Here is a 22,235-nt window from a genome sequence, read left to right as displayed (position 1 = left end):
TCCTTTCCTTTCCTTTCCTTTCCTTTCCTTTCCTTTCCTTTCCTTTCTTTCCTTTTCTTTTCTAATAAAGAACTCGTAGTTTGACTCCCAAATAAGAAAGTAACTATACTAGACTGGAAAGGAAAAAAGATGTATGTATAAAAACAAGAAACTTGAGATAAACCCAGTCCTGGTTCAGTACTTAAAGACTTTGTTGTGTGGGAAGTTTTCTGGGTGTAATTAATTCTCAGGCTACAGTTGGAATGTTCGGCTGCCTTTTCTAGTTAACAGTGGAAACTATAGGTCATGGTCCTTACCTACCATGTGACTGTTACAGAGTTATGACTTCTTTATAGAATGCTAATTTTTAAAACCTGTTTTCAAACATCTACAGGAAGGCAATGTCCTCTAGTACTCCAGCTTCTTTGTGAGACTAAATCCCCTTCCGATGATTTCTGGTGGTATTCAAATTGGATTTGTATGGAAGCTTTACATATGGTCAGTATTATTTCTAGAATATAGAGCAATGTGAAAGCCACAGAACAATGAAATGTCCTGTATTTTTGTTTGTTTTATTTTAAGAATTCAAAATACATGGTGAATTACAATGGAAGTGTATTTGAGTATCACCTCTACTGTACAGAGGTTACATAAGTTGAATTTCCTGATCTCGACAGAACCCCAGAGGTACATACATAGGTCAACTGTAGGCAAATTTTAGACAAATTGTAGTAAACTTTAGGCAAATTGTATTTGGGTCTATCTGAATAAATGACTCAGTTTTCACTTTGGGGTTGAATATTTAGCCTCAGGAATGTTAGTAAAAGCTGAAGTAGTTTACTAAAACTTCTCAAGAGTTTTGTCATTTATGCACAGGGTTCAGGGTTCTTTCTCCCCTGTTCCGCCAGCTGCACTTTAAATAGTCCCCTTGCATTCCAGAATTTGCACAGCCCAAAGCACTTGAGTGTTAAAAATAGCCCTGGAGAAATGCTAGAAGAGAAAATCTGCTCAGAACTTATCTCTCCAGCTCTATCAATTGCCTGAAATGGAGTTCCAGTCTCCTCTTAGTCGGCTTGTATGCAGAACACTAGATAGCACAGGAGTCAGAACAGTTAATGAACATTGTCAAGAGCCCAGTTAGAAAGTCCCTTTGCTCCAGGCACTCCTACGAGCTAGCCTTGATGGCTACTGAACATCTGCCTCTCTTATTCCTTTCTCAGAAGACCTACAACATGATCGTTTTAAAAATTGCTTCTATTTTAGTAAAAAAAAAAAAAATCTATCATAAGGTTAAACCTAACATAAATTTGAAAACTCTGCCTTACAGTTTAAGCAGAAATCAAGTTAGAGGAAGGAAAAATTCAAAGACCATGGAGGGAACGCTAGAAAGAACAAAGCAAAGGACAGTGAAAGCAACACCAAGGAAAAGGCAGAGCACTAACGCATGCCTGCTTTTTACCTTATCATTAGGCTCCAGCTTCTTCCCTTTGAGGTACCATTCCACTGGGATATCCTCATAGGAGAGCTCACAGTCAAAGGTGGCTGTTTCCCCTGCGGTCACCGTAACATCCTTTAGAGGCCTCAGCAGACCAATTACCCGTGCTTTGCGAGAGGAAAGAAAATGTCTTGTGTTACTCATTCTGTAATTCCCCAAGGATAAATCAATTTAGTTCTTCATTTCCATGGTTGTTTTCTTCAAGAAGGAAAGAGCCACAAGACTGGCTGCTGCTTTAACTTCCATGTATGTGTGGCCCCGTGGTGCTGAGAAGGGGAGAGCTGATAGCCAAAGAGCTGGTATTTGTAGGAGCCCCTTCTTCAGATATACAAGGTCAGCAAGAAATCTGCGCTGCATCTGTCTCTCTGCCAGGCGTCAAGTTCCTCTTGCTACATAAGGTATGTGACCTCCAAAATAACTAAGGCTCTGATTGGGAGAGGCGAGGGGTCCTTGGCCCCACAGCCTGTCGGTGTCCGTCAACTACTTTGCACCTTCCAAAAATGGGAGCCTAATTTTTCTGCCTCCCTTCTTGAGTCAAAAAATGCCCACACAGCAAAGGTCTTCTCCATGGGCTACAGTTGGATAGTCAGAGAAATGGTCTTTAAGAATTTTTAATTCTCAGCTTTTATCATATGCTTATCTATTTAGAAGGAAAAGATTGCTAGAGTGGGAAAATCTGACTTGCTTAATTTGTTCTTTTGTTCAAATGACAAAGTCACCAAAAATATCGACTTCAGCATCCAAAGGGGTTTTATATCAGGAGGTCAAAAAGTAAATACAAGAAAGCCAGTTTTTATATAAGAGTAACCCCAATTAATTTCACATGTATTCATTTTTAATGGCAATCTGGAGTTAAATTGTATCACATACTTATGCTACTTACGTTTAACTCGAAGGTGGGCACTAGACTTGACATTGGCAGCTTGGAAATCTACACCTCCAGTTTGGTCCAGGCGGCAGTTGTGTAAGATGAGGACATGGATCTTCCCTTCTTCTTTAATTTCACATTCCTGTGCCAAAGAAGAGAAATTTCACAGAGAGTAATGTTGAGACTTTTCCCCAATAGGTATACAATATAATGTATAAAAGGATGGTACAAATAAATTGTGATACACACAACTTTATGCATGAAATACAGCTACTGGGTACCATCAGGAAAACTACTTCTTTTAGCTATGTACTTCTTAACTAGAAGCATTATAGAATTCATATAGTGTCTTGGACACAAATCAATGTAAAGGTGACCTTCCGAGTCCATTCATAGATCCCAACATCTCCCTTTTTCTACAGGTCCCACATAGAACCCGATACCATGTTTTAAATGCCCCGCATGCACTCTGACTTTTCGCCTGTCCTTTTGCATCTCACACTATCCCTCTTAAGTGCTGACAGGTTCAGAAATAGCCATACAGGTGTTTGGAGCAGTGCCTCTCCCTTGAGTTTCCAGTTGGCATGGATATCATCTTCGGAGATTTCGGTTTCAAAGCGGGCCGTCTCTGTCTCCATCACCTCTACACTGTACAGGGGTCGCACCAGTTTAATTTCCCGATCTGGAAAAATGAAGGGTCATCATGTGTCATTAGTCTCTGGCAGAAACGACTCCCATGGCATCTAGAAGGAGACTAATGGAAATTTCCTCACCTTCGATGTCCAGCTTTCCAGAGGTCTGGTCTGTTCCACAGTCACAGGTATATTGGCCAATATCTGATTTCAAGGCTTTCTTGAGGATCAGCATACGCTTCTTGCCATCAGCCTTAATAACAACATTTTTAGATGGCTTTATTTCCTTCCCGTCCTTAAACCATTTCACAGGCGCGTCTGCTTTGCTGATTTCACACTGAAGAATCACTTCATCTTTCTCCACGCCTGTGTAATCTTGAAGCTTGCCTGTGAAGTATGGGTCTCCCTCTGCAAGTAAAGATTAAGTGGATAACTGTCATACACCATCAGATGGGGACCACTGAGAAGGTTTCTTGGTATCTCAGAGAGTTCCAAGTATGCATTAAAATGGTACCAAATTGTTCATCATTTGTCATCTTCAGTTTCTAAATGTTGGAAAGATGTACAGAACTTAACATGATTCAAATTCATCTGCAGTATATTTGGACTTAAAAAAATTACCAATAACTTTTACGGTATCACACAGTTGAGCTTTTGTGCATGCTCCTTTGTTATTTGTCCAATATTCCAGGTTTTTATCCATTCTTATTAAGTCTTTAAGCTTCAGATTTGAATCATTTTCTTCTATCAACAGTTTGCCATGAGACTGTCTATAGCTTGCCATGAGTATCTATAGTTTGCCATAAAAGTGTCTCTCTATACTATACATCACAAAGAGATTTTCTTATAGAAAGGATCAAGGAGAATAATAGGCCTTACTATATTCTTTCTGCTTCCCTCTGTAGGAATCTGAGAGCCTGTCACTACTCTGAGGTAATTTTGGTAAAGGAAGGAGAAAGTATTTACGCATGGTTATTTTACATGACAAGCCAGTTTTCATCTGATTTTTACAATTTTTGTTGGCCTAAGAGAATGATGAGCACCTAGCTTCTCTGTAGATTCTGGTAAATGTATTTCAGAAACACACTTGACAACGCATGTGATGGTTTCTCAAGCACACTTTCATGCAGTATTACCCTCAGAAGACTATTTCACATCACACATACTCCAGCCTTTTCTGTTGAATTCATAATGTATTTCAGTCTTAAGAAATGCCTACCCAGCACAGTGAGTTTAGCTTCTGAACTTATCCCCATGGCCTCCACTCTAATTTGGGAGGTGTCGTCAATAGACAGATCTTTGAATGTGATTGAGTGCATTTTCCCTTCGTCGTGCATGGAGACCCGCTTGCTGGTGTGCAGACGCTGGTCATTCTTGAACCAGCTCACTGGGATGTTGTCATGGGACAGCTCCACAGTAAACACAGCATTTTCCCTTTCTTTGGCTGTCACATCCTTGAGTGGGGTCAGGAACTTGAGACGGATTCCTGTTAAAGAAAGGCCAACTCTTTAGTTCCATCATTTAACAAAGGAATGGAAAATTAAATGCAAAAAACATAACTCTATAGGCAGCCTATACAACAACAACAGCAACAACACCAAACTACCTTCAATGATCAGTTTGCCACTTGTGCGCTTATCTTCAGCCTCAAACATGTATTTGGCTTCATCTTCAAAAGCTGCTGATTTGATCACCAATGAATGCCTGGTGCCATCCTTGATGAGCTCAAATCTGTCATCACCGGTGATTTCCTGGGTTCCTTTCAGCCAGCGGAATGTTTTGGGCTCCCTGGATACTTCACACTCAAATTTAGCCTCATCTTTCTCAAAGACTTTGACATCGCTCAGAGGGGTGATGAAAATGAGTGGCAGTTCTGAAAGAGAAGCCAGAGTGGACCACATCAGGGCACGCTTGCCTTCACCCCCATCAGCTCCGGGTCTTAGCACGGAACTTTGTACAGAAAATTCTAAAAGGTGCCTCTGTGCATGGTTTACCTTTCACTTTCAGGTTGGCTGCTGATTTAGCATTGGCAGCCTGGAAGGAAACCTCTCCAGTCATGTCCAGCTTACAGTTATAAAGAATCAAGACGTGTTTCTTCCCATCCTCGATGATTTCACAGTCCTATGAAGAGAGAGCATATACAGTATTTACATATATAGGACTTCTTGCAAGCCACTAAGGAATTGTACTATTGGGGAAGGGGGACCTAAAAAACAGTCAACACCCTCCTATCTGATCCACTCTTCTGTGCTCACTTACAGGGGAAGCAGTCAAAGGCTCTCCCTTTAACTTCCATTGGCCATGCACATCAGGCTCAGACAGTTCAATTTCAAAGCGAGCAGTTTCGCCCACAAACACTTCCACACCGTAGAGAGGTTTCTCCACTTTTATGAGTCGAGCTGAAAGTATAAAAACTTTTGTGAGTGGAACTGAGCCAAGTACATTGCCACCTCTGAGAGAGAACGTTTTATATTTGGGGGTAACTTACCCTCAACAGTGACGTTGGCCTTGGTGGTGTCTGTACCACAGTCGCACACATATTCTCCTTTGTCTTTAAGCTCTGCCTTCTTGATCTTTAAGATGCGGCGCAGGCCATCAGTCTTGACAGAATGTTTGGGCGAAGGCACGATCTCTTCCCCATCTTTGAACCATTTGACCGGCACATCTTTACTCACTTCACACTTGAGGATGATCTCGTCCTTCTCGACACCAGTCTTGTCGTGTAATTTCACGGTGAAGTAGGGATCGGCCTCTGCCAGAGACATCCATCATATCAGAAAAAACGGAGGGACTGACGCCTATCAAATACTCTAGGATTGGACATATAGAATTGCTACCTATTTGGAAGCTGGTCCCACTTACCCAAGACCTTCAGATTGGCAGTGGAGCTGAGGTTCTTCACTTGAGCTTTGATCTGTGAGATATCATCCAGTGTTGTCTCCCTTATTTCCAGTTTATAAGTCTTTCCCTCAGAAGACATGAGCACCGTCCTGGTTGTGTGCAGCTTGACATCGTTTTTGAACCAGACCACGTGCATTTTTTCATGAGAGAGCTCACAGAGAAAAGTTGCTGTTTCACCTTCTTTTACTGTTTGGTCTTCCAGAGGCGATATGAACTTCAGTCTTATGCCTACAGGGCAAGCAGGTAACACATTCAGGAACACAGTTCACCTACACGAAGAGCCTAGTCTACTGTATCGGGGTGAATGTGGCTCTTTTATGAGTTCTTTAGTTGTTTGTTTGAGATGGGGTTATTCTTCATTTTAAAAGTTAAATGTTTTGTTTGGGAGGTGTGGTTTATTTTGTGTGTGCATGTCTTCTATAACACTGGGGAAGTAATAGTGGACATTTACCACTACTGCATGGCATCCTGTCTTATTAATCAGGAAATAAAAGTAGGATTCCTACATACTGAGCTCATTGAGAGCTCATCAGTGGGTTGTTACCTGTCACAAATAATTGTGCTGATGTCTTCTTGCCCTCCACCTCTGCAGTATAGACTCCTTCGTCATCAAACTGAGAGTCATTGATTACAAGAATGTGTTTCTTTCCATCAGCAATAATATCAAATTTGTCAGACGCCTTGATTATATCAGGCCCTTTAGACCATATGACATTTGCCTCTCTGGTGAGGACACATTCAAACCGAGCCTGTCTCTTCTCTGGGACAGTCACATCCTTCAGGGGTACAGCAAAGTCAAGCTCGATTTCTGAAAATGACAGTAAGAAAAAATAAGATGTTTCAGATGCAGAGGGAGAGAAAAGGGAGCTGAGCCTACTCCGAGGGTTTTAAAGTCCCAGACCTTTGACTGTCAGAATGGCGGTTGTGACCGCATTGCAAGCCTGGTAGAGGACTTCGCCAGCTTGGTCCAGTTTCACTTTGTGTAAAGTTAAGAAGCGCTTTCCACCTTCAGCTTTGATTTCACAAGTCTGAAAGAAACAAAATGGCCACTTTCATTACTATTTGCATGACACGAATTCCCTAGAGTATTTCTGATTTCTATCAAGTGTCAAAGAATACACAATACACTAACAAACATATAAGCAAAGCTTGGACATTAGAATGGTTTACCAAATTCTACCCAGGTTGTCCACCAAGAATGTAGTAAATGATTTCCCTCCTTTGAGAGTTCAGAAACCCACGTGCACTGTTATGAAATGAAGCCTGCATATCAAACTTAAATGAGACGAGCAATTGTACATGACTGGTAACTTGAAACGGGAGACACTCACAGGGGAGGGCCGGAGCAGCTCTCCCTTCAGCTTCCACTCCCCAGGAATGTCTTCCTCTGAGATTTCTGCATCGAAGCTGGCGCTTTCCTTCTCGTAAATGGTGACATCTTCTATCGGCTTAAGCAGCTCGACATCGCGCTCTGTATCAGAGGTAAAGCAACACAATGGTTTAGACCATCTAGCCATACGCCATTTTTTTTTAATGTAAGAATTTCATATTGCATATGATATGTTTTGATCAAATCCACCCTCTCCAATTCTTGACTTACCCACTCCTTTTCCCTCCCAACATCATGTGATCACTACTTTAAAAGACAAACAGAACTACCGAGTCTGCCTAGTGCTACCTCTGTGTGCCTGGCCCATCTACTATTTCATTTTTGTATTGTTTTTTGGCATGTTATTTTGCTTTTTGCACACATAAAATTGATCTCGAAGAGTAACAGGTAAGATTCTTATACCTCCAAGCGTCAGCTTTGCTGGGTATCTTTTCCCTTCAATTTCCACCGCATACTCGTCAATATCTTCTGGCATAGCATTCTTAACTTTGAGAATGAGATGGTTTCCCTCCTTCAAAATCTCAGTCTTGTCATTGGGTTCCAAGGGGATCTCGTCATAGCCTTTGAACCACTTGACATTTGGCGTGTCTTTGGCTATGTCACAGGTGAAGACAGCTGTCCCCTTGGGCTTCACGTGCTGATCTCGGATAGGTTTCACAAGCCATTCTCTAATGATTTCTGTTGGAGACAAAGTGAGAGCGAATGAGTCCTTTAGGATATTTCAAAAATAGGAAAAAAATTCATGAGACTGGATGTAATTCATGTATAATATGCTGATATTCCTCCTTTTAGATAAGGTATCAATGAGACTTCTAGTGTTCAGGCATTGAGAAAGTTATTCTATTTGCTTAGCATAAAAAAAACAATTTCCTAACTACATGTACATATATGCATATATATGTACATATAGGTTTATATATGTGTATATATATACACATAGTAAGATAGTTCTTATATAATGTATACATACATATTCATAAATATACACATATATACATACTACAGTGTATCTGTTAGACGTAGGTCTCACTTTGTTGCCTACACTGGTCTCAGGTTCATCTGTTCAAGCATCCGTCTCCCCTCTGCATCACATGTACTCACCTACTACTTTTACACAGGAAGAACATTCCAGGTTGTTGGCATTTTCCACAGTCACGGTGTAGGTTCCGGCATCAGTGTCATCTGCGTCATTGATGGTGAGGGCCCGCATCAGGCCAATGACACCAGGCACAATTCTACCAGGTTTCTCCACCACGATCTTACCATCCTTCCTCCAGACCACATCGCGTTCTTTGTTCAACTCACAGCTCAAGTACAATGGCTGCCCCTTGACCACTGTGACTTCTTCCTCCAGTGTCTTCACAAAGCGCACAGGAAGTTCTGTGGAGAATTTCAATGAGATTTAAAGTTTTCAATGAATGTTGCTACTAAGAACTCTCTCGTAAAGCTTAACATAGATTGTGTACAGAACTGAAAGTTACCTTCTACGATGAGCTTAGCCGTGGAGGTCTTTTCTTTATTTCCCAAACGTAGCACACAGGTGTATTCACCAGCATCAGAAAGCTGAACATCAATGATGTGCAGCTTCCTGTCTTTGCCATCTGCAATGAATCTGTGCTTTGGGCTTTCACGGATGTTGCTGCCATCCTTCATCCAGGTTGTAATGGCGGTAGATGGGGAGACCAAACATTCAAAGATGGCAGAAGAGCCCACAGACTCTGCCTCTGTCAAAACGATGTCTTTGATTTCTTTCACAAATTTCAGTGGCACAGCTTTCAGTTGGTAGGTGAATGGGGCTTCGTCTGGAGGTTTCTCTCCTCCGCTTCCAGGTCTGAGCTTTTTCCTTTCAGCTTCTATTGGTGAAGGAGTCTTTTTGGCTACACCTAATTCAAAGCAAAGTGGAGAGTTAACTGAGTATCTTCATAGGCATCACAAAGTCTATGTAAAGTGATGAGGAAACAGGAATAGAGAAATAAAATTAGGCTAGAGGGATGGCTTAGCAGTTAAGAGCACTGACTACTCTTTCAGAGGTCCTGAGTTCAATTCCCAATTACCACATGGTGGCTCATAACCATCTGTAATGGGATCTAATGCCCTCTTCTGGTGTATCTGAAGAGAGCAAAGTCTACTGTACTCATATAAAATAAGTAAATTAAAAAAAAATAACTTGTCAACTGGAAACTCAGACATGAAGATGAAAAGGCCCTAGAAATAATAGGCACATTTCATTTTCTCAACTTTCAGTTCTGTGTAAAAAATATCTAAATTAATGTACAATTAACACACACACACACACACATGAATAAAAAAATCAAGAAATGAATTCATCATGGTAAAGTTTGTTCTTTTTATAATATCTACTTGAATAAAACTAGTGGCAATATCAGAAAAAAAGATTATTATAGAATTTGAAAACATTTCTCCTTGAGTCTAAAGTCTCGGAATTCATAAGGCAAAACGCTAGCATAGGTCTGAGGAACATGAAACCCACCTTTGATGGGACCTTTTGGCTTGGCAGCCTCATCCTTAGGTTTGGCTTCTGAAATTAAAAAGATTGGCATTTGTGAAATTTTTATACTTATCAGTAAGCCATCTGGGATGAGTCATGTTCTTGATTATAAATATTAATATATAAAGAGAAACTAGTTTCTTTTATAGAAAATTTAAATTATACTAAAGAGTTCAAGCATCCGTAGTGAGTATGTTAAGTTTGGGCCTAGTTTCATCAAATATATTCACAAAATTGTGAAACCATCAATATTGATTTGTGAAACTTGTATCCTCTCAATATTCAGTAGTTTTTGAAATGTCACTATAGGGCACAAGGGTATGATTTGTCCTATGGGAATCCCCATTTATGTTTTGTGAGAGTTTGTCTCCTAGAGTTTCATCACCACCAAACATCCATTAGTCCATTGGTTAATCTCAAAAGAATATGTAAAAAATGCCTTGCGGGGCTGCAGAGCACAGTAAAGACACAGTATGTATCCACTGGGTGACATATTAGGTGGAGTATCTCAGATGAAAATAAATGAAAGAGTTGAACCATACAGCCCAGGACTTGACAAGATGCTCTAACTTTAATCCAGTGTGAAGCCATCCATACATGTTAACAGGATCCATACCTGCTTTCTTTCCGACCACAGGCGCTGTCACGGGGGCGGCGATGGGAGTGGGCGCAGGCTCGATGGGTGGAGCTTTCATGGTTTTCACCTCTGTGGAGAGAAGATGGCTGCTGTATTAAGGCATCCGCTTGTCACCTCCTAGGATAACTACGCTTGGTAGCCTATTGTCCTTTCATGATGTAATAATGCTGAGATCTCCAAAAAACCTAGTTTTTCTAAGAGTGCTATCTAAGCATAATGAAATATCAGAAATCACTTGAAGCATAGTGACTTTCATGTTGTTGTTTAATGTACATCACTTTAATCTAAAAGAGGTACCTTTTACTTTTTTTCATTTGCTACATGTCATTTATGTGGAGATAAAAAAAACCATTCACCTTGAGAGTAAGCTTGTTTACCTGGCTCAGGCTTTGGCTTTGGTTCAGGTCCAGGGAGAGGTATTGCTGGCTTAATTTCAGGAACTAAAGTAATTCACAGAAATAATCAGGTTGTCACATACTTTGTAAGTTTTTCACAAAGTTAGAGCTATAACTAAGTAAACTTAATATACACAAGGATATTAGTATTTATACACATATGGTTAACTATATATATATATATATATATATATATATATATATATATATACACACACACATACATATATGGTTATCAATAAAATATTACAAAAATATAGCAAGAATTAGTTTGAAGTTGTTATTTATGTCATTACTCATGCCTAGTAATTTATTTAACAAGAATGTGACTATTAGCAAATTGCGCAGGAAGGTGAGGAAGTCAGGATGCCTAGAGTGCCTGGTCAGGATGTCAGGATGATGATACTGGGATACTATGTGGATGCACTCTTAAAGGCAACCAAGAACATGTCAGGGGAATCATACCTTTGGTTGGTTCTGGAACTTTCCTTTCCTTTGGTGTAGGCTCTGGAGGAGCTTCAACTTCAACAGCTTTTGGTGGTGGTTGTGGCTCTTTAAGGAGAGAAGGTCATTGTCTAGTGTTAATTCAGAAAGCAGGCTACCAGAAAACTCTCACTGAAACTCTCATAGCATTCTCAAAATGTCTAGTGATGGTTTTTATGCAAATGGTATTTTATAAACTGGTTTCTATTTTTTCTGATGACTGCACTTCCATTTTTTTTTCATTCTTTCATCTACTTGGTTCCAATTTCTGATGTCTCTCCCCTTGTAAACCAGACCTACCACAGTCTCAATAATAACTCCCTTTGACAATAGGCAAATGGGAGATGTCAATTCCCAGATTTAGGAAGCATTGCTAAAACTCTCTCATGGATTTATTCCATGGCCAACTAGATGATTCCAGCCATTCTCATGGAGAGGACTTATATAGCAAAGCATAATAATAATACTGATATGGAGACATTCATGAATGGTTCTGGAAATTATTAATACTGATAACAGATGTTCTACTTGTCCCTAGCCAAAAAAACAAGAAGTGTTTGTATTTGGGAAGTACTATGAAATATTATAAAATATTGCATAAAGCAGACAATGGAACATATACAAAACAGACAGATGAAATATGAAGCTATGTTGATGTTGAATTTCAATTACGTTTACAAAATAAACCTTTTGTTAATTGTCCTCTTTGATGAAAGAGAATTTCATAAATTATCATTTATGAAAATGATTCCTACCTTCTGGTTTTTTAACTTTTTCTACTTTTTTAGGTTCTACTTTAGGTTCTTCTTCTTCAGGTCTCTTTCTTAGAACTTAAAAGACAAAAAGGTTTATATGTAAACCAAGATGAGCCAATGAAGATGTTGAATAAGCTTAACGAACACAGATGATGTGCAAGCAAGGGCAATGAAAGGCATGCAGCTAGCACAGTGGGAGATTAGCATGTACATGAGAAATGCCTTCATTTCCCACAATCCCCCAAACAACATTTGTTATGTTAATTCATATCAGACTTAGAAACTCTTCATATCTCTCTAGATTCTATACCCAGAGACAACTGTGGGGCAAAACTGGTTCAAATAAAAAAATTATTTGAATAGCAACAAATTCTAATAATTAAACAATTTATTGACAACTACTTGAATTGAGAGTAGTTTAAGTGCAGAAATCGGAATGAAGCTTAGAGGTCAATAACTGTATATGAAAGAAGGTTAGAATTTTTATTTTTGTACTTTGCATCTAATTTTTTTCATATTTAGTAGGAAAGATGTTTAGTTTTATAAAAAATATTATTGGTTGTGGTGATCTTATGTTATACTGAAATTGAATATATTTAGGCTTAAGTAGCTGTGTACACAGCATTTTAAAAGTTGAGTATATTTTATTTTACAATTTAGTTATGAAAAATGACACCCATGGTCATTGTTGTTAGAATATTATCAGTTTAGTTATATCTGTTAACGTTATCAATTTCAAAATACTATGAATGCTCACAAAATATCTACCTTCTCTCTAAAAAGATTCAGAAATTATAGCCTTTAATTTTTAGTGGAACTACATTCAAATTTTGATGGAGAATGTAATAAAATAAAATCAAGGACAGAAGTATTTTGTGAGCTTTCAGGGTGAGTCCATTTTTCGAGCTGTTGATAATTTTGACATCTGGTAGAGAAGTACTGTACCGCTTTTCAGCACCACCTCCTCCTTTGGCTGAGGCTTAGGTTCAGGAAGTAATTTGCGAACTTTCTTTTCAGCTGTAGGCACTTAAAAGGATATGAGTTCAAATTTGGTGTGAATTCATATAAAAATGAAATTTCAACAAAATGTGACTCTACTCAAACCAGTTTAACTAGGACATGTCAAGGAGCCATTTCTCTTTCACACACATTTATTTACAGAATTCAAAAGCAGATGATAGAATTGAAGTTCTTTGCTCCTCAAACGTCTACACCATCCCTCGAGAGTTCAATCACACTGACTGCAAATCTATTTTAGTGAGTTTAGAATTTGTTGGTCTGTAACGGTTTTACGAATCTTTCATCAAGATGCAAGGGTTCTCAATGGCACCTTTGCTTCAGTCCGTAGCTGTTTTAATTGTGCACATCGGCATTGTTGCCCCCTGAATGACACACACTGCAGGATGCAGGCAGACGTTCCAGCCACTGTGTCATATACTCCATTGATGGGAACAGAAAACCAGAGCATGAGCTATGAACCTTGATATTGAGGAAAGATCGGATTTCCCTTTCTGAACATTCTCTTTTTAAAAAATAAAACAAGAATTATAGGAGTCTGATTTCAAAGCCAGTGTCAGGAAGCTAAATTATTCAGGAATTCCAGTAATCTTTTTGAACTTAAATGAGCAAGGAATTATACATGTCTTGTTTCTACAGTGAACACCAGGCATAGCAATGATGCCATGTTGTAGAGCAAACTTCATCATCATAATCATATAATATATGGATTCAAATATGAAGATGATTCCAAATCAGAACTCAGTGACCACTGAACCACTTTGAAGCTATTCCTTTCGATGCACAGTTTTGTTCAATCACAATTAATTTGCATTTCTTAGATATTTTTATGAAATTTCCTGTTTGGTGCTCTTCAGCAGTTCATTGACTTTCTTTTAATGTGATGAAGATGATCCTGCTTAAATTTTACTTCAAAAAGGATGTAAGCATAAAAGAGTCAAATGCATATTTGATTTTAAAAAACCATGTTTGATAATGCTAAATGCTTGAAGTAAAATTTTCAGCTGAACATTCATAAACTTTAACTATGATAAATTACACTGATTGTCATTACTATTTGAGAATTATCGGTGATTTTAATGGAAAATTATTTTAATTGATTGAACCTATATAATAATGTAAGTTGAAATGGCAAAACAGACATTTCTTTACTTATACAATACATGTAATGAAAGTTTATTAATGCCTTTTTGTCGTATCATTTTTGTTTATTTTTAAGATGTTGATGTTCAAGACTCATACATTCTTGTAGCTATTGTTCTTAAAGAAACCATGGATTAATACATACTAATTTAATCCTTAGTAATTTACAAATTTAATCCTTTTATAGTTTAATTGACCAAAATTATTTAGAAATTCCATTTTACGAATCAGGAAATAAAAGATCATACGGATGATTATTCTAAAATTCTGGGATGGGTTATGCAATTACTGTGACAGAGCTCTGACATCCACTGAACTTATTAGAGACATTATTTATTCTTAACTGATATTTTCTAGATTTATATGATCTGATTTGTCTTTGTGGGTTAATTAGATACAGAAATGACTATCCAAAGGAAAATTGCTTTGAAAAACAACCTACACTGGTGGTATTTCCCTAAAACTCTGGGCACCTGCAAGGCTGCCTCAAGTTAGTGAGTAGAAAGCAGGCAGGTAGTCAGAGGCAATGGAAATCCCCAGAGATTGTCCAACAGTATGCCAGGAGAATACTATTTGCAATGTTTTTCACACAGATGAAAATGCTGATGTCCAAGCAAACTCCCCAAAGCTTGCATGTTCAGCATTTTGACCTAAGATGTCTCCTGATATCAATTTCATCTAACTAGTAGAATTTGCTATTATTTAGCTAAAAAAAAAATGCAAGTGGACATATGGAAATGTAAGACACAGATCAACAGTATGCATCCATATGATATATGAAATTGATGGGAGACAAAGAAAGCACCAACACTCGTGAGCTAGGACCATCAAAGCCACAGAAGAACAAGAAATGAAAGAAACTATTCTACTTCCCTATCATTAAGAGAAAGAGGGGGAGTTGGAAGAACACCCTAAGGCAGCACAAAGAGAGCATGGAGTCGGATGGCATTGGGTCAGATGGAGAGACAACCGTGAGACCTTGCATGTGGCTCAGCCAGCCTGGGAGATACCTTTTAGTGGTGCAGGCTCCACTTTTTCCACAACCTCAGGTTTTTCAGGAACTTTCTTCTTTGAAACAGCTTTAAAGAATTTTAAAGAATATAGTTTCATTATTTGTATACTTAACCTGAAGCCAACGATTATTTTTTTTTTAACCACAAGAATCAAAGCCAAGCTTCTCTTATAACCAGAAAGCATTAATAACAGCCAAGGACAGCCACCAAAGAACATTCAGAAAGAAGCCACAAGGCAGGAGAGTAAAGTGCAATTTTGTTCCATGGTTGGATTGTATATAACGACCAGTCAAGAAAGAAGAGGATTTCTACTCTTCACAGAGGGCATTTTACACCAAGGGACCTGTATTTCAAATATGTGTCCCCACAATACATCAATCAACAGATGGATTACATTCAGAGAAGCCTGCTTCCTTTATCACCTAAAACTCAAGAAGGTTTGAACAGGCTAAGAATCACTCAAAATATCTCTAGAAGATTTGACTCTGTGCATGTATAAACACTTATGAGAATTCCTTATGTAAGAGTATACCTGAACATTTCAGATTGAGAAACATAACATTGTAAACAAGATAGCTTTGAAAATAAAAATATTAAAAAAATAAAACTATTGTATGTATATCATATAAAATATATGATCAGAAAATATGCCTTTGAGATCCAAGATATTAAATAATACTGCATCAATTCAAAGGGAAAAAATGAAAGTATGAAGAAGCTGCGATAAAGAGGTGATAGATATCAAATGTATTAAGAACACACTTTCCAGCTACCCTGAGGACCATATAGACCATGACTGGCTTTCTATTAGGCTTAAAATAAAGAAAGGTGGGAGAGCAGCAGTGATGAGGTGCTCACACAGTCTTTTCAGGGTATATGCACACACCAGCTATTGGATCCCACAGGATGCTACTTATATTTCAAAGACCATGCAATTACTTAAGAACCAAGTTTTGACTTCTACATAAACTTATTTACTGCAATGTTAAACATATCTTTCAGAGACTCTTTAGGCATTCCACATGCTTATGACCAAGATAAGTATAGCAATCAGGCTTTGAAAGAAAAAGTCTTCCTCCCCATAAGGAAAGTTAGTTGGGTACCCTCTGCATTCAGATGTCAAGAATGCTGCTCACTGGACAGTCTGACAATTGGGGCAGCAGGCCCAACCTCTACAACACATCTCTACAGTTACCACAGCATGGCCATGACTGAACACAGGCACTCCCAGCCACGATGCATTCCTTGAAAGCAGCATTTCCACAGACCTTTAAAGCAGGTTAGCAAGGCAATGGAGGTGGCACTTTGTACCTTTAAGTTGGAATATTTTCTCCTTCACATCTTCCTTAGGCGGAGAAGGAGCACGTGCTGGGGGTCTTGGTTTGAGTTTTGGTTTCTCAATAACCTTCTTTTCAGGTTCAGGTTCTTGAAAGAGTATTGCAGAAGTGTTCATTGGAATGTGTATATACAGTATATATGGTAGAAACAAATATATGAAGTAAAAAGTGTATTTTGACATAAACACAAAAATAACATTGAATACACAAATGATGACATATATAACAAGACATTAACAAAAGCATACAGATAAACCACATTTGCATCAGATAGAGAACGTTTAACAGACAACATAAGAACAGACACACATATAAAGAATTTCTACGTATAGATGAGAAGACTTACTACACATATAGGACAACACAAATCACATATAGGTCAAGATGAAGAAGAAACAAGTATGATGATGATTTATGTCAGGCTAGCTGGATACCTTGTACTGGGATTTCTTCTAGCTGTGGTTCCAGTTCTGGTTCTTCAGGTTGAATAAACTTTTCAATTTCGCGTTCTTTAAAGAATGTCAACAGAGGATGTAAGATTGTAACATAAAGGTGTTCACACAGACACACAATAATTTAACATAGATGCAAAGAGTCACAAAACAAAACCATACAACACATGCAAGGTAGTTGCTGCAAAGGAGGGGAGATATCCATTTTCTTTTTCTACTTGTGTTGAGCAGTGGGCCAGAGTCTGTTTCCATCTCCTCTCCTCTGCTCTCCTCTGCTCTGCCCTCCCCTCCCCTCCCCTCCCCTCCTCTCTCTATCCCTTTCCTCCCCCCTTTCCTCTGCTTTTCTTCTTTTCTTTAAGACCAGGTCTTACTATGTAGACCACCCCATGCTCATCTCCAACTAACACTCACCTGCCTCTCTCTTTTGAAAGCTGGGATTAAAGGCAGGTGTCACAAGCCTAGGGTTTTACTTATGGTAGGAAACCGTTCTTACCACTGAGCTACATCCCCGCCTACAGATATTAATTTTCTTACACTTGAACTTTTTGTTACTGACAAGTCTATTATGTTGATGGTAGATGACCTGACTCAAAGCTCCCTACTGGCAATCATTTGGGGAGCCAATGTCATTACTTAAACTCTGCTCAGTAAGCTGAAACTTTCAGAATTGTTAGTTTTCATTGAGACTAAGCACATGAAAGATTTTCATTCAAAAAGAAGCATAATTGTTTGCAAAAAAAGGTAGTCAGGGATGCTCCTGTATATGATTTAGGTATCTTGGCATCACTAAGAAGTTCCTAGGATGTGAAAGACAGACGTTTATGTATGTGTATACCTTCAACAGGGGGCGTCTCTTTTCTACCAATGGTAATGGTTGCTTTCTCTTCATAGATTGTCTCCTCAGGAGTCTCTTCCACTTAAAAACAGTTACAGTGTTTTAGGCTGTATTCAGACTAGAACCCCATAACTGCTAAGTTATACCTTTCAACACATTATTTAGCTATCTTAAAACACCAAGAGTATCAACATATATGACAGACAACAGATAACCATATAAGATCCACCAATAACTAAGGCAAAGAGATGAAGCTGGTATTCTCTTTCCAAGATGTAAAGAGCACCATGTACCTGGGGCAGTAGGTGCCTCTGGCTCTTCAGGCACAGGAACAGACTCTTTCTTTTCTGGGGTAATTTTCTTGGGTGCTTCTGGCACTTTAAAGACATTAATTTTGTTTATCATTAAGAACTTAGAAGATGAACAAGATTCTTCAAAAGGCTGGCAAAGAACACAGTGCAGAGAGCTAGGACCTTGATCTTAGAAGATGTCATAGGGAAAATGGTTTCTGAGTCATGACAGCCTTTGTGAGTGTGCATTCTCAGCCTTATTTATTTTCATCTTCTTTTGATTTTACATGTAGATATTCCTTACTAGACAGATGTCGACACATGAGAAAACACTTGCTTTATCTTGTCTGGGTAAACAGTCCTGCAAATGTAACTTTTTTAATGCAAATGACCTCAGGATCAATATCTATAACCTTGACCCTATGCTCCTCATACTTATTCCTAACTTCCATACCTGAAAAACAAGGAATCTGTCCACCATTTCTAACAAACAGCCCGGAATCCAGTGAATTATTCTCTTGGTCACTTAACCTCAGCTCCTACACTGATCTTGTTTTCTTAGCACTGTGGGCAGATATTTTCTATAGTCCAAGTTTACTCATTTATATTCTGCAAAATCTTTAAAGCCTCCTGCTGCAGATGTGTACAAAATGAGAAAATCTCATTCTTGCAAAAATACCTTTCTATCTCGTGCTATCTTTCAAGATGATCTATAAATCCACACCCAAATTACACTTTATCTGAGAGCCCCTTAAATTTTAGATACTTCTGCCTTTGGATCTTTCAATATACCCCCCTACCACCACCACCTTTTTCTAATTTCTGTATGTAAAAAAAAAAAATCTATCAAAAATAAAAACCTCTTCTATAGACCATAGAAAGTCTCCCTACCTAAATCTTTGCTTGGTCTGTTTCTGTCTCTCGCTGTACTGTTTGGAATGTTATCACTTTCTATTTATAGAGTTGTCTGATCTTCCTATTCTCCCACCATATTTTAGTTGCCTGAAGGTGGGAGCATGTTTTACATGTTGAAAAACATCATCTTGATAGCAATAGTCAATCCAATATGGTGAACTGAACAGCTGATGCCCTTTCTAGCCCTGTAACCATGGACTACATCAACCCAAAGATCAGTTTCTCCATCTTGTTGGACTCTCTTCGCTGTCATATTTCTATGAGATGTGCTTTTACATGACTCCGTCTTTTTTGTTCTAAGAGTTATCAAATGCTTAGTGATTGGAGATGGATGCTTCTTCCTGACAGATACCTTTTTCTGGCAGGACTTCTGGTTTTTTGGTAACAGGCACAGGTTCTTTCTTGACTGGAACGAGTTTCTTCGGCAACTCAGGGACTTTGAAGATATTAGTTTTGTATTAGAAAGACAATTTGAGAACATTTTAAGAGTAAAAATATCTAATTAATGGAGTAGTGTTAGATTTAAAAAGTGAGGGCAGTTTTGTCCTTGGTTTGTCATAAGTAAAAGGACTCTTACTGGATCCCACTTCTAGACTAAGCTTTTAAAAAGGATGCGTCAGATGATGGTGTGAATACCTTCAGCTTCTGGTGGTTCTGGCTTTTTAACGACTGGAACTTTCTTCGCTGGCACAGCTTTCTTTGGCACCTCAGGTACTTTAAAGATATTAGTAGTGTTTAATATAAAAGTATAAGATATTCACATTAGCTCTGCAAGTCTGGACAACACTGTAACATATAGATGACAGTTAACAGACACAGCACAGCATGATATACAACAAACTGCATTTTAAATAGCATAGAAACTACGTAAACATGTATTTTAACATGAGTACCTTTAGGAGGTGGAGCTTCTGGTTTTTTGATGACAGGAAATTTCTTCTCTGGGACAACCTTCTTAGGTTCTTCAGGCACTTGAAGAATAGGAATTTCTTTTAGAAACAAGTATTTACAAGCACAAAGCAAGTGACAAACTCATTTTTAAAAACATGCATTTTTATATGTAGGTAGATTGTAGATTTTGGTAGATAGGTAGCTTTTAAACTTCTGTAGGTTTTATAAGTGAAAATAATGTTCTCTTTTGTTTTCTTTGCCAGCAGTGGCAAATTTCATAAAGAAGGTAGAAGATGGATACTGCTGTATGCTGTGTAATCCACACAAAACCCAAGCAACCACATTTTCCTGACTATGCAGCAGATCCTGACTGATACCTGGTGCAGGTGGAGGTGGAGCTTCATATTCTTCCTCTTCTACAACAGGGACTGGCTCCTCCTCCTCAGCAGTGACTTCTTCAGGTTCTTCATATACTTTAAAGATATTAGTCGATTGTATTTCAGCGTGTGGGACAAAATTATCAAACACAGAAAATACCCAAAGAAGTCATCTTGAATTCTTCCCTTGATGTGGTTTTTATTAAGATGACATCTATCCCAGTTGCCTGTCTTCTGTGTGTACTGATCTGACTGCTTGGAAAAGCTCTCGCTTTTTAATGTCATTCACACCCATCAATGTTCCCATCTCATTTCTTATATATGTCAGAGAAGCTTTGCTCAGTTCAGATCACAGTGACTGCAACCTGTGGCTTGCATAGCCATTGCTGACTGGCAATTTGAGGTCAGATCTAATTTAGATATTAAAAAGGAAGGACATGACCAAGGAAGAGAGAGTGATAGGAGAGTCAAGAAGATAAAGTCTTAGATACAAATAGTCATAAATGGCAAGCTTAACAATGGCCCGGTGTGTACCTTCTGCGGGAGGAGACTCCACTTTCTCGGCAACAGGAATGGCTGGTTTCTCTTCAGTGACAGGTTTTTTTGGCACCTCTGGCACTTTAAAGATAGTAGTTAGTTTTACTTTGGGGTAGTCAAGAAGCACAAGACATTTATTTTATTTTGACATCACATTTTGCCCAAATATCCCAGGGACAGATAGATCCAAAAGGAAACTGGTAAAGTCAGTGCCTGCACTTGGATCTTAATCTAATGTGCGGGCTATAAAATATTACAAAATGACGATCGCAAAACTCTTCAGTGTTGGTGAACAAAGACATTTACCTTTTATCTTTTTTAAAGTAGTGATGTTTAAAAACATCCTGTAAGCTCTAAACTCCCTGAAACACTTTTAAAGGCGTGCCTTTGAGAAGACTGACAAAGAGTTTGACATTGAAAACCCTGGGGACTGAGACGGAGTGGGGTACCTTTCTGAAGTGTCTGATTACTGACATGTACCTTTGGCTGGCAGGACTTCTGGCTTTTTGGGAACAGCCACTTTCTTTTCTGGGACAACTTCTTTCGGAACTTCTGGCACTTTAAAGATATTAGTATTTTAATATTGTGAACAAGCGGCACTGGTTATCCGTCACATCCACACAACAAAACACTGTTTAAGAACTAGGGACCATTCTCGCCTCTATCCAGTAATCCACCTCCACAAGTACCTTTAGCAGGCGGGGCTTCTGGCTTTTTGGGAACCACAGAAGGCACTTTCTTTTCAGGGGGAGCTTCCTTAGGCACTTCAGGCACTTTAAAAGATATTAGTAGGTTTTAACTTGAAGTTTCAACGATGTGGAAATCGTTAAGAACAGTTTTGGAATATGACATTTCAGAGATACACACTGATCTGCAAGAAAATCAGCAGCGAAAATACCTTTCGCTGGTGGGGGTTCAGGTTTCTTGACAACAGCAGGGGGCGCTTTCTTCTCAGGGACGGGCTTCTTAGGTGGCACTGTCACTAAAGGTAGGAGAATTTATGCTTTAGAAGCAGCAAAGACAAGCAGAAGAAAGACAGCCCAACCAGCCCAGCACTGTGAGGACCGGAAGGGTAAAGACAAGTCTAGACACTCCAGGAGATTGGCCAAGTACCTTTTGGAGGGGGAGTTGGTACTGGTTCTTCCACAGCCTCCTCTGGAGGCTCTTCTGGGGAAATCTCCTCTTCAGGTTCCTCATACACTTTAAAGATAGTAGCCCCTATTAGTGATAGGTCCCACTGACATGTATGTCACATTTAGCAACAAAAGACTTTCACAATACAGAGACATTTCCTCTTTTCAAAGATAACAGTTTGAAGGGTTTCATTATTACCTTCGGGGGGAGGACTTTCTGGTTTGGGGGGAATGGCCTCAGGGATCTTCTT

General features: G+C 38.8%; 1 protein-coding gene across 1 annotated transcript in view; it reads right to left on the bottom strand.

Annotated features, from left to right (window-relative positions):
- Positions 1 to 22,235, bottom strand: part of Ttn (titin) — a 263,679-nt gene that overhangs the window by 103,618 nt on the left and 137,826 nt on the right. Inside the window, 33 exon segments of the mRNA XM_028763034.1 lie at positions 524 to 534; positions 1,397 to 1,581; positions 2,358 to 2,484; positions 2,885 to 3,024; positions 3,116 to 3,382; positions 4,194 to 4,460; positions 4,581 to 4,847; positions 4,969 to 5,095; positions 5,234 to 5,373; positions 5,463 to 5,726; positions 5,837 to 6,103; positions 6,420 to 6,683; positions 6,777 to 6,903; positions 7,207 to 7,346; positions 7,668 to 7,943; positions 8,367 to 8,645; positions 8,747 to 9,148; positions 9,757 to 9,804; positions 10,391 to 10,480; positions 10,789 to 10,851; positions 11,272 to 11,358; positions 12,045 to 12,119; positions 12,990 to 13,070; positions 15,215 to 15,283; positions 16,529 to 16,642; positions 19,940 to 20,017; positions 20,315 to 20,410; positions 20,849 to 20,932; positions 21,332 to 21,409; positions 21,541 to 21,624; positions 21,750 to 21,833; positions 21,965 to 22,051; positions 22,184 to 22,235. The exon segment at positions 22,184 to 22,235 is cut by the window's right edge and continues 9 nt beyond it. Coding sequence (XP_028618867.1) covers positions 524 to 534; positions 1,397 to 1,581; positions 2,358 to 2,484; positions 2,885 to 3,024; positions 3,116 to 3,382; positions 4,194 to 4,460; positions 4,581 to 4,847; positions 4,969 to 5,095; positions 5,234 to 5,373; positions 5,463 to 5,726; positions 5,837 to 6,103; positions 6,420 to 6,683; positions 6,777 to 6,903; positions 7,207 to 7,346; positions 7,668 to 7,943; positions 8,367 to 8,645; positions 8,747 to 9,148; positions 9,757 to 9,804; positions 10,391 to 10,480; positions 10,789 to 10,851; positions 11,272 to 11,358; positions 12,045 to 12,119; positions 12,990 to 13,070; positions 15,215 to 15,283; positions 16,529 to 16,642; positions 19,940 to 20,017; positions 20,315 to 20,410; positions 20,849 to 20,932; positions 21,332 to 21,409; positions 21,541 to 21,624; positions 21,750 to 21,833; positions 21,965 to 22,051; positions 22,184 to 22,235 — 4,820 coding nt within the window.

This window comes from Grammomys surdaster, unplaced genomic scaffold (assembly GCF_004785775.1).
Source record: "Grammomys surdaster isolate TR1022 unplaced genomic scaffold, NIH_TR_1.0 136, whole genome shotgun sequence".
NCBI classification, from domain to species: Eukaryota; Metazoa; Chordata; class Mammalia; order Rodentia; family Muridae; genus Grammomys; species Grammomys surdaster.
The sequence above is the reverse complement of the archived record's forward strand: the minus strand, read 5'-3'. Positions and strand labels throughout refer to the sequence as shown.